General features: G+C 51.3%; 1 protein-coding gene across 1 annotated transcript in view; it reads left to right on the forward strand.

Annotated features, from left to right (window-relative positions):
• The first annotated feature begins 638 nt into the window (after positions 1 to 638).
• ANKRD33B (ankyrin repeat domain 33B) overlaps positions 639 to 11,984 on the forward strand; it is an 88,162-nt gene continuing 76,816 nt past the window's right edge. Inside the window, exon 1 of the mRNA XM_025388732.1 lies at positions 639 to 1,131. Within this exon, the coding sequence (XP_025244517.1) occupies positions 778 to 1,131 (354 nt within the window). The 5' untranslated portion in view covers positions 639 to 777. The remainder of the gene's footprint in view (positions 1,132 to 11,984) is intronic.

Below are 11,984 nucleotides of genomic sequence, written 5' to 3' on the forward strand. Positions count from 1 at the left end.
GCCCCCCCGCAGCGCTCCCCGGGCTCAGGTCCCAGGTGGACGGCTCCGCTCCGGCTCCCGGCTCCTCCGCCCTCCAAGCGCCCCGGGGATTCCCCGGCCTCAAAGCAGCCGCTGCCGGGTGGAGTCCGCCCCAAAGCCCGGGATCCCCCGAAGGGAGAAAACTCGCTCGGCACCTCCGAAGCCGCGGGAGAAACTGGCCCCACCCTGGCGCGGGGGCCCGACGCCCTTGGCGGGGGTCGGCTCCAGGGGTCCGAGGTTCCCGAAGCTGGAGGCCGGCTCCACCCCGGCGTCCCCCCACCGCCACCTCCGCCCCCATCCCGCGGGCCGGCGGAGGGGGAGGCGGGGCGGCTCGCCGCCCGAGACTCGGGTTCGGCTTCTTTAGTGATTGCTTCTGTTTCTCCTGCGCGAGCTGTCCCCAGCTCTGGGGCAACGCTGCCAGGTGCCCCGTCCCGGCGCTAGGGAGAGCGCGTGCCTGGCTCTGAACTCTGGCCAGGAACGGGCCCCGGGGAAGGCCCCGGGTGAAGGCGTGTCCCTGCGCCCCGCCCCGCCCCGCCTCGGAAAGCCCCCGCGGTCCCGCCCACCCCAGGGACTCGCTCAGCCTCCGGAGACTTTTTTCGCTGAGCGCAGCCGCCTGGCGCCGGTTTCCGCCGAGCTGGAGCGCGCGGGCCACGGCTTCCCTAGGGACGCAGAAGCGAGAAGCGGGGACCTCGGCGCGCGCCCCGCGTCCCGCTCTCCTTGCCCGCGCCCCGGCCCCCGGCCCGCGCCCCGGCCGCAGGCATGGTGCTGCTGGCCGGGACCGGGCCGGAGGGCGGCGGGGCGCGCTGCATGACCCCGCCACCGCCGTCCCCACCCCGGGGAGCGCAGGTCGAGGAGGACCCCACTGACTACGAAGAGTTTGAGGACTTCTCGAGTCTGCCCGACACCCGCAGCATCGCCTCGGACGACTCTTTCTACCCTTTCGAGGACGAGGAGGAGCAAGGCGTCGAGAGCGCGGAGAGCGTCCCGGAGGGCGTCCCGGAGGCGGCCACCCTCCTGCGCGCCGCCTGCGCCAACAACGTGGGGCTGCTGCGGACGCTGCTGCGGCGGGGGGTGAGCGTCGAGGAGGCGCAGGAGACTGACCGCAACGGCCGGGTAAGCGGGCGTCCCCGCAGGATTTGAGCACCCCACTGCCCCGCTCCCCTCCTCCCATCCACATCCCCGCGCCTCCCAGGTCCTGGCTCCGGACGGGTCCCTTGGTCACTCAGCCGCCGCCCAGAGCTCCTTTTCGCCGCTGTTTGGGAGCGCGGTGTGTGGGGTGCCCTAGGTGGCCTCCCCGTCCCAGGCTGGGGGACGCGGTGCGGGGAGGAGCAGTTTGCTCTGCCCGCGGTGGCAGCGCGGCAGGAAACGCCAGTCCGGCGTCCTCACCCCATCTCCTTCTCGTTTACCGGCCCCCAGGGACCTCCTGACTGAATTCGCGCTGGCGGCCAGTGCTGCAATCCAGGATTGGCTTTTTGCGGGGTTTCTTCAACCCGGGCCCCTCCTGACCGTTACCTTTCCCCAGGCCCCTGGCAGGGGACCATTCCTTCTCGCCTGCAGGAGACAGCCCCTCCTGCCCAGCGTCCCATTTGTCCCCTGGGCCCCTCGCGCCGCCCTTGTTCTAACACGCTGGGGCTCAGATCGGCTCCTCCAGTCGCAGTGATTAGGAAGCAACAGTTTATTCCCTCGCCAGGACAGCTTGGTCCCCTACCCCACCTCCGCTGAGCCTTGTGGCCCGCGTCGCGACCAGCCAACGTGATCTCTGACTGGTCTGTCCGCACGGTCACCTCCGCGAGCCAGAGACAGCCGGGGCTCCCCAGAGGCAGGGCCTGGGGAGAGCCCCAGAGCCGCGGGGGTAGGGCACTCCGGGAGGGCAGGCGGCGTGGAGGCAGGCACAGGCTATCCATTCGTTATGACCAGACTCAGAGAAAGCAAGAGATGTTTAGAAAAGAAAAGAAAAAGTTGGCTTAAGAAGACCTGAGAAGGACTGACTGGTGGAACACCTTCCACCAAGGAAAGCACTTCAAGGGAAAACTGCAGAGTGACCACGGTGGCCAAGTGCCCATTAGTCTGTGCTCAGTGGGCAAATGGCAGCGTTCTCACCTGATTTTTATATTCCCCGAGGTACCTTGTATCTGCAGATGCAGCCTAGCACAAATGCAAATGCTTTTGCTCAGGAGCCTGCAGCTGATAGAAAACATGTGCTTTGACTTGGGGACCTGGGTGACCTTGTGCCTTTGGTTTATCCTGCAGTGGGTGGGGCAGGTGGTTTGCCCTGACTGTGGTTTGGGCTGGGCTTAGGTGGATGGGAAGCCCTTGAATGTCACTTTCTGCTTGTACTACATTGCCCCCGTGATTCGATTACCTCCACCTGGTCCCTCCCACAGCACGTGGGAATTCAAGAGGAGATTTGGGTGGGGACACAGCCAAACCATATCCCACAGCATTTGAACTTGGAGGAAGGGTCTGCCCTTGTCATGTGTTAGGCAGTGAGATCAGATGTGGGGTCCCCGTGGGTAGCATCACCTGGAGTCCTGTAATTCCTGCTTCTGTTCCCCTTGCAGTGCCCCCTCCCCCAGCCCCGGCGACAGATGCCCTGGCTGGCATGTGATTAGGGCTTGGAGCCCCTCCCGAAGTCCTAGGGCCTGTTTCTCAAGCTCTACATTTGGTTTAACTGTGAGTTTTCAGGCACAAATGTGTGTATCAGAAACCTTGCTCTCTGGAAGCCGGTATGGGGACCAGCTTTAAAGGAAGCCCCACCAAGCTCATAAAGGAACAGGAGGGGTGGGTCTCTCCTGCTTCCTGGGCAGCCTGGTTGCCTCCAGTGGGCTGGAATGGGCACAGGAGGGGCCTGGCTCGCCCAGTCCCCACTCTAGGGCACTGGGCTCAGCTTTATATAATGTTTCCTTTAGGGGCAAAACGTAAATGTTTGAAAACAGCTGCATTGGAGAAAACTGACAGCAATGTAAACCATCCCCAGGGGCTTGAGCCTAACAGACTGAGTCTCCAGGCCACACAGCAGAGAGGCAGGGGAGGGCTGTGGTATGGGAGGCTAGCTCCAGCCTCCCAGCAGCTCTCTGCCTCAGTTTCCTCATCTGTAAAATAGGGATAACGGCAGCCTCTCCTCCTAGGATGTGAGCATAAAATGGCTTAGTACCGTCCTGGCCCCAGGCCTGTGTTCACCATCTTGTTTCTCATTCACCTGCCTTCTCTTGGCTTGGAAGAGAGCACCTTCCAGTTTTATTTTGTTTTGTTTTTTGTCTTCTGCCAGGCAAGACTTTTTCTCTCTCTGCTTTTCTTCCCCCTTGATGACAGCAGAAGTGAAGACTTTGTGTCTCTGTGTCACGTAAAATAATGATGTAGGCCCGTACATAGCCTGCTAACTTAGAGACCCCTGGACTCCTTCATCTTTGGATCAGAGGGAGCAGGACCTGTGTTCTGTGCTTTGGGGGGTCAGTGGGGGGAGTGAGGCAGGAGCCTCAAGGCTGTTGATCAGACATCTTCCTGAAAAACAGCTGAAAGAATCAAGTGTGGCAAAGCCCTGATGGCCCCCTCTGTGGTAAATGCAGTGAGTCATTGCTAAAGTTTACCGCAAACCTACTGTGCTCCCGCTAGGTGCTTTAGCAGACTCAAAGCTGAATCCAGCAGTCCCTGCCTTTGAGAGTCCTAGCCTTTTAGTGAGGAAAAGAACTTGCAGAGGAAGAGCAGCTAGCTAAGACGTAGGAAACTGGGAGACGGACTGCTTTTCGCATGACGGTGTCCAGTCTCCCCGACGGCAGCATGGCTCACTCCCTCACTGCCTGCAGGCTCCTGGTTTAAGGGCACCTTCCCTGGGATGCTTTTCTGTTTCCTCTCCAAGCCTACAGAACCTGAAAGCTGAACAAGGGTAATGTAGGCATTCAGACATTGAGGGCTGAAATTATAAATAGGATGATCATTTAGAGAGCAGGTGACATTTGAGTAGAGATGGTATCTAGGGGAAAGAGGAGTTAGACGGAGGGAACAGTGTGTGCAGAGACTCTGGGGTGGAAACCTCGTTGGAGCCTGGTCTCCAAGCTTATCATGATTAGTGATATTGAAAACCTTAAAGAAGGCCGGGACAGCTTTGGTGCAGTGAAGGGGTAATTGCATTAATGACAGAACGACAGCTCACAGGTACAGCCCACAGCCGCCTTTCTAGGAGGAAATGATCTCAAAAGGCGTCTAAACTTTTCTGGGACGTGCTTGTTGAGCTCTTCATCTCTGGGCGTTTAAGAAGGGAGCTTTGCCTGAGCTGACAGGCGTTCCATTTGGTCTGGGTAACTAAGGGTCAGATGCGTTTTCTTTAAGAAAGTGCATTCTCTCCTGCCTCCTGAGATTGATAGAATGTTGGATGTGGCTCAGCACACCATTTTCCTTCTAAAATATTTATTGCTCTAAAAGCATTGCATGATTTAATATGCAACATGTAAATATTTGTCAAATAATTGCCCAGAAACATTCAAAGGGTGCTCCTGATCTCGTCCGGATTTATGGTGGTTTTGTTCCTTCTGACTTGAGGCAGTGAAAGCTGCCATAATTCTTTTTCTTAATTCTTCTCTTCCACTTATTATCACCTGAAGTTCACCTTTTTGGCCTTGGTGGCTCTTGAGATGACAGTGAAAACAAACCAAGTGTGCTGTTTTAATTGTTGCAGAAGGGCCGTTTAAATGTCAGACAGCTCTTGGACTTAATTAGGCCCAAATACGTGTTCAATTTAAAATATTGCACTCCTGTCTTGATGGGATTCTGCTTCTGCATGTTTGTGCTTGTTTGTTTTTGAGGCTGAGTCTTACTCTATCACCCAGGCTGGAGTGCAGTGGCGAAATCTCTGTTCACTGCAACCTCCGCCTCCTGGGTTCAAGTGAATCTCCTGCCTCAGCCTCCCGAGTAGCTGGGACTACAGGTGTGCGCCACCACGCCTGGCTAATTTTTGTATTTTTAGTAGAGATGGGGTTTCACCATGATGGCCAGGCTGGTCTCGAACTCCTGACCTCAAGTGATCCTCTTGCTTGGACTCTCAGGTTCTGGGATTACAGGTGTGAGCCACCGTGCCTGGCCCGCTTCTGTATATTTAAATTTCCAGGGTCTCTTGGTGACGTTTTCCAAAGGCCCCTCCATTGGTTTGTTTTGTTAGGTCAGCAAAGCCCACATCACACCCAGTGTGGGTGTTTCCCTTTACTCTTGAGGTGCTTAAAATTAAAACTTCATTTTCATAGATTTATAGCTATGATCAGGGCTTTATCTTGAAATGTATGTGAGAAAATTTTATTTTTATTTTATTTTATTTTTTTATTTTTTTATATGCTTCAGAAAGATTTATAAGCTTCAGAATCACGTTTCCCCTAAAATGAGACTCCAGTTACTGGAACAGTCCTTCATCTTTACCGGGCCTCGGTGCTCATGGCCTGTGTGTGCACTGAAATGGGCTGATTAGCATAGAAAGTGACTTCTCTGGTTCTTGTTAGTTACCACAGAAAGTTAATTCTGACCTCAGGCCTCTGTATGCTTGCCGAGGGCCTGCAAGCACAAGGGAGAGGTTTGCTTTGCTTTTTAGGAATGTATGTTAGGCTGCGCGTGGTGGCTCCTTCCTGTAATCCCAGCACTTTGGGAGGCCGGGGCAGTCAGATCACTTGAGCCTAGGAGTTTGAGAACAGCCTGGGCAATGTGGTGAATGCCCGTCTCTAAAAAAAATACAAAAATTAGCCAGGCATGGTGGTGGACGCCTGTAGTCTCAACTACCAGGGAGGCTGAGGCAGGAGAATCGTTTGAGCCCAGGAGGCGGAGGTTGCAGTGAGTTGCGATTGCACCAGTGCGCCCCAGCCTGGGCGACAGAACAAAACCCGAGTTTGAAAATAAATAAATAAAGGCATGTATGCTAGTGTTTTAGTTGCATCTCCAGATTTTGAACTGTGAGAAAGGGGATGAGGAGGGCGAATTGAGCAGAATGCTAGACCGGGAGTCCGAGGGGCTGGAGTCAGAGGAGGACTCAGCTGAAGTGGGTTTGGCGGCGGGTGGGCGGTTGGGGACACTCTGGGTCTAGCAGCAGCAGAGAGGCCCATGTGTTGTTTGTTTGTTTTTGTTTTTTTTTTGAGTTGGAGTTTCCCACTGTCACCCAGTCTAGAGTGCAGTGGTGTGATTTCGGCTCACTGCAACCTCCACCTTCCAGGTCCAAGCGATTCTCCTGCCTCAGCCTCCTGAGTAGCTGGGATTACAGGCACGCACCACCACGTCCGACTAAGTTTTGTGTTTTGAGTAGAGACGTGGTTGCACCATGTTGGCCAGGCTAGTCTCGAATTCCTGAGCTCAAGTGATCCACCCACCTCGGCCTCCCAAAGTGCTGGGATTACAGGCATGAGCCACTGCACCCAGCCCCTATGTGTTTTTGATATAAGAGTGTCAGTCATCTGTGGCCACAATCATGTTGCCTAACAAATAGCTACAACATCTCACGGGTGTTTACAACTGTAAATGTTTTACTGGGGGTGGCCTGGCTTAGCTGACGGAGGCTGGATTTGCTCATTCATCTGCATTCAACTGGTGGTCAGCTGCGAATGGCAAGACCAAAACAGTCTTAACTGGGAGGCCTCATCGTTGCTCCCTTTGGTCTCTCATCCTCCAGCAGGCTGGCTCGGCCTGTTTTCCATGGCAGGGGCAGGGTTCCAGGAGAGCAGGCTGAGCAAATATGGCCTCATGATACTTCAGCTTGGCTGAGGTTCAGTATCACTTCTGCTGAAGCAAGCCGCAAGGCCAAGCCCAGATTCAAGAGATAGGAAAATAGACTCCTCTCAATGCAAAGTCACATAACAAGAGGTGTGGATAAAGGGAGGGGAAGAATTGTAGCCATTTTTGCAGTTGGTCTGCCAGAATAAGGATGAGACTTTGATAAGGGTTTTCTGATGAGCTCTCCCTCTGGGGCATCTCAGGCTGGACATGTGGTCTGCAGTGTGCTTCTAGCTTTTGAGCTGGGGCTGGGGAGCCGTGGAGTCCCTGGAGGGGAGCTTGAGGTCCAAAGGAGTCAGTAGGGTTTGCAGGAGTTTTCTGACTGATGCAGTGTGGCTGTTTTGTCAGGTATTGCTTCTTCATTTTATTTTATATTGAGATAGAGTCTCACTCTGTTGCCCAGCTGGAGTACAATGGCATAATCCTAGCTCACTGAGCCTTGACCTCCTGGACACAAATGAACCTCCCACCTCAGCCTACTGAGTAGCTGGGACTACAGGTGCACACCACCATGCCAGGCTAATTTTTATTTATTTTTTGTAGAGACAGGATCTTGCTATGTTGCCCAGGCTGGTCTCAAACTCCTGGCATCAAGCAGTCCTCCTGCCTCGGCCTCCCAAGGTGCTGGGATTATAGGCATGAGCTACCATGCCTGGCCTCCTTTATTCTTTTCAATGAGATTCTTTAACAACATGACCCAAATATCTTTTTTTGGTCAATTAGGACTCATTAAAGAAGAGAAAACAGGCATTGAGTTTTAAAAAAAAATTCCTTGATATAGGTGTGTTTGTGTTTATAATATTGTAATTATTATCATTATTGGTCAGCTGCCAATATGAAAACAAACAGAACAGGTAGAATAACCCATTTCAAGTCTGTACTTACAGTGCTGATTTCCCCCACAGTCTGTGACTTTGCCCCTGATCTTCAGTGTGAAATGGAGAGGGGGCTCTGCTGCGTTTGGGTTTCTTGAGTACTTATTTTAAAATCTTATTTGTTTATTTATTTATTTTTTTGAGATGGATCTCGCTCTGTTGCCCAGGCTGGAGTGCAGTAGTGCGATCTCGGCCCACTGCAACCTCCACCTCCCAGGCTCAAGCGATTGTCCTGCCTCAGCCTCCTGAGTAGCTGGGATTACAGGCGTGCACCACGACGCCCAGCTAAATTTTGCATTTTGAGTAGAGATGGAGTTTCACCATGTTGGTCAGGCTGGTCTCAAACTCCTGATCTCAGGTGATTCACCCACCTTGGCCTCCCAAAGCGCTGGGATTGCAGGCGTGAGCCACCGCACCTGGCCTCTTGAGTGTTTATTTGAGCCAACAGGTGTCCACACTGGGGCTTGCGCCTGGACCCCAGAGCGTGCTTTTCGTTTCCTAGTCCTGATCTCCAGCTCTGATTTTTTAGATTGAGGAAATATCCATCACCTCAAGGAGTTAATAGTTTTCTGAAATAAATTTAAAAAACAAAATTTGGATAAATTTGAACAACAATGACAAAGTTTAAAAAAATGTGAGTCCAGATTTCTGAGGCGTTTTGTACCTACCAGGTGTCTCCCAGCGATGGTGGTTCCCAGCTTGGACTGTACATTAGAATCATCTGGAAAGGTCTGTAAAAGTCCAAGTGCCCAGGCCACATCTCAGAATTAACTGAGAATCTGAGAGTGAGATAAGACAGCAGTTTTTTCTTTTTTCTTTTTTTTGAGACGGAGTTTTGTTCTTATTGCCCAGGCTGGAGTGCAATGGTACAATCTTGGCTCACTGCAACCTCCGCCTCCCAGGTTCAAGTGATTTTCCTGCTTCAACCTCCCAAGTAGCTGGGATTACAGGCACCCGCCACCATATCTGACCAATTTTTGTATTTTTAGTAGAGATGGGGTTTTACCATGTTGGCCAGGCTGGTCTCGAACTCCTGACCTCAGATGATCCACCCACCTCCGCCTCCCAAAGTGCTGGGATTACAGGCGTGAGCCACCACGCCCGGCCAGGACATCCGTATTTTCTAAAGCTCCCAGAGTCAGTTCAGTGTGCAGCCAACATTGACAACCACTGGTGCAGACTCCTGAACTCAAAGTGGGGTCCTCAGACCCGGAGCAGGGGGTTCCCTGCTGGGGAACTTGTTAGGCGTACAGAATCCCAGCCCTCCCCACCAAGACCTGCTGAGTCAGGGCCTACTTTTCAGCAAAACCTGCCAGGGGCTTTGGAGGCAATGGAGCCTTTGAGAAGCCTTAGCACAGAGCATCTCATTCCACTCTCGGAGCGCTGAGATGTGGACGTGGGTGTCTGTGGTGAATGGATGAAGTCACAGGTTCAGGGAGGTACCATAGGCGCTCCCGTGGTGGAACCAGGAGGCAGTTCCAGTGCAATCTGAGTCTGAAACTTAGCATCCCCACAACACATGGCTTCACCTACTGCCCGTGCCACAGCATTAGTGACAGGCAGCCCGGTCTGGGCCTGTTCCCCAAGTGGACACTGGAATGCGACTTCTATCTTTCCTTGTCTCAGAAAAAGTGTGCCACTGTGAATGCACTTAACACCGTTCACTGGGCACCTCTGCTGAGCACAGGCCGACATGGTTATGCCTGCTTCTTCCTGGGCCTCCCTGTCTGTGCCTCTCCCAGCTGGAATGTCCCTTGCCAGAGGTATGGGTCCTAATTCAAGAGCCAGGTAAGCATCCCAGAGACAGAGGCCAGAGGGAAATGCTTCATTCTTCATTCCCGTGTGATCAGAGGCCTGCTTCTGATCTGAGTTTCATCAGACCCGACATAAATATGCCTCTGGAAGCATACATTGTTGTTTCTCCGTTTCTTTGAAATTGCTCTCAAATCCCACCACTCCAACCCAATCAGTTGCCACTGAGCCAGCTGTGACATGGGATTTCACTTCTACCTCAATTTCTGTATCTCTGAGTTAGTAGAAATAAGTAAAATCCACCTTCAACTGTCCTTTAAATTCAGGGACATCATTTAAAAATAATCTCTTCCAGCTGGGCGCGGTGGCTCACCCCTGTAATCCCAGCACTTTGGGAGGCTGAGGTGGGCAGATCATGAGGTCAGGAGATTGAGACCATCCTGACTAACATGGTGAAACCCCGTCTTTATCAAAAATACAAAAAATTAGCTGGGTGTGGTGGCAAACTCCTGTATTCCCAACTACTTGGGAGGCTGAGGCAGGAGAATCACTTGAACCTGGGAGGCAGAGGTTGCAGTGACCCGAGATCGCGCCACTGCACTCCAGCCTGGGCAACAGAGTGAGACTACATCTCAAAAAACAAACAAACAAACAAAAACAAAACGAACAAACAAAAAAACTCTTCCAATTCTTTTATGGACATACATACTGTATTAGTCTATTTTTATACTGCTATAAAGAAATAAAGAACTGCCCGGAACTGGGCAATTTATAAGAGGTTTAATTGACTCACAGTTCCGCATGGCTGGGGAGGCCCCAGGGAACTTACAATCATGGCAAAAGGCGAAGGGGAAGCAAGGCGTGTCTTACTACATGGCGTCATGAGAGAGAGAGAGAGAGAGAGCGCGAGGGGGGAAGTGCCACATTAAAACCATCAGATCTTGTGAGAACTCACTATCATGAGAACAGCAAGGGGGAAATCCACCCCCAAGATCCAATGACCTCCCACCAGGCCCCTCCTCTGACATGTGGGGATTACAGTTTGAGATGGGATTTGCGTGGGGACACAGGGAAACCATATCACATACTTAATTACATCAAGGACTCCTGACACCCTGCTTTATCTTAAACTCTGACATCATCAGATCTACAAACAGGTAACACCATCATACCCCTCCATTCCCCGTCACGACTAAAAGGGGCATCTTCTCAGTCACGCTCTTCAGGTCTGTGTGACAGCCATCAACCCCTTCCTTGCCCATGGGCTCTTTTACACACGCACAAACATGGGTGAGCATGTGAATACACACACATACACACATATCATCCACCGGCTGTCTAAAAGAGTGCCACCTTTTGTGAACGAAGCATATTTTCTTTGTTCACATATTTTAATAACTTTTCTACACCCGTATTTCTTTTAATTAAAAGGATTTATGTATTCTTTTACATATGGAATTGTCTTGACTTAATTTGGAGAAAAATTTCACATGGTTATGATTTAGAATTATTAGCCCAGTAGTCTGTAAAGCCAAGCTCAAGAAAATGCAAAAAAGTGGTGTCATAAACACCATATTCTCTGAATGTGGTTAATTTCTTTTTTTCTAAATCTAACACAATTGTAAACTCCTAGGTAAAAAGGGAAACCATAATATAAATTAGAGCTGAAAAGTAATAAAAATACTACATATCAAAATTTGTGGGGAAAAGCAAAAGTGATATCTTGAAGGAAAATTATAGGTAGAATAAAACTAAAGGAAGGAAATAATCAAATGAAAAGCAGAAATTGATGAAACGATGAAGATTATAGATCCAGGACAAAAGCTGATTCTCTGAAAGTAATAATAAAATAGATATTTTTGACAATAGTTGTCATAAAAAAGAGAAATAGCACAAATTTGAAAATACAGGATAACAGATTATAGCACAGTTATAACAAAGATTACAAAGAGATCCTATAAGAATGTCATCCTATTACATTTTAAAACTGGCCAGGTACAGTGGCTCACGCCTGTAATCCCAGTGCTTTGGGAGGCTGAAGCAGGAGAGTTGCTTAAGGCCAGGTGCTCAAGACCAGCGTGGGCAACATAGCAAGACTCTGTCACTACCAAAAAAAAAAAAAAAAATTAAAAATTAGTCCGGTGTGGTGGCACATGCCTGTTGTCTCAGCTACTGGGAAGGCTGAGGTGGGAGGATCACTTGAGCCCAGGAATTCAAGGCTGAGGATGAGCTAGGATGGTGCCACTGCACTCAGCCTGGATGACACAATGAAACCCTGTTTCCAAGAAACAAACAAACAATTCTCACTTAAGAGTGTTGCTGGCGGGCCAGGCGCGGTGGCTCACACCTGTAATCCCAATACTTTGGGAGGCCGAGGTGGGCAGATCATGAGGTCAAGAGATCAAGACCATCCTGGCCAACGTGGTGAAACCCCATCTCTACTAAAAATACAAAAATTAGCTGGATGTGGTGGTGCGTGCTTATAATCCCAGCTACTAAGGAGGCTGAGGCAGGGCAGGAGAATCGCTTGAACCCGAGAGGTGGAGGTTGCAGTGAGCCAAGATCACGCCACTGCACTCCAGCCTGGTGACAGAGCGAGAC

The sequence above is a fragment of the Theropithecus gelada genome, chromosome 6, assembly GCF_003255815.1.
Source record: "Theropithecus gelada isolate Dixy chromosome 6, Tgel_1.0, whole genome shotgun sequence".
Lineage (NCBI taxonomy): Eukaryota > Metazoa > Chordata > Mammalia > Primates > Cercopithecidae > Theropithecus > Theropithecus gelada.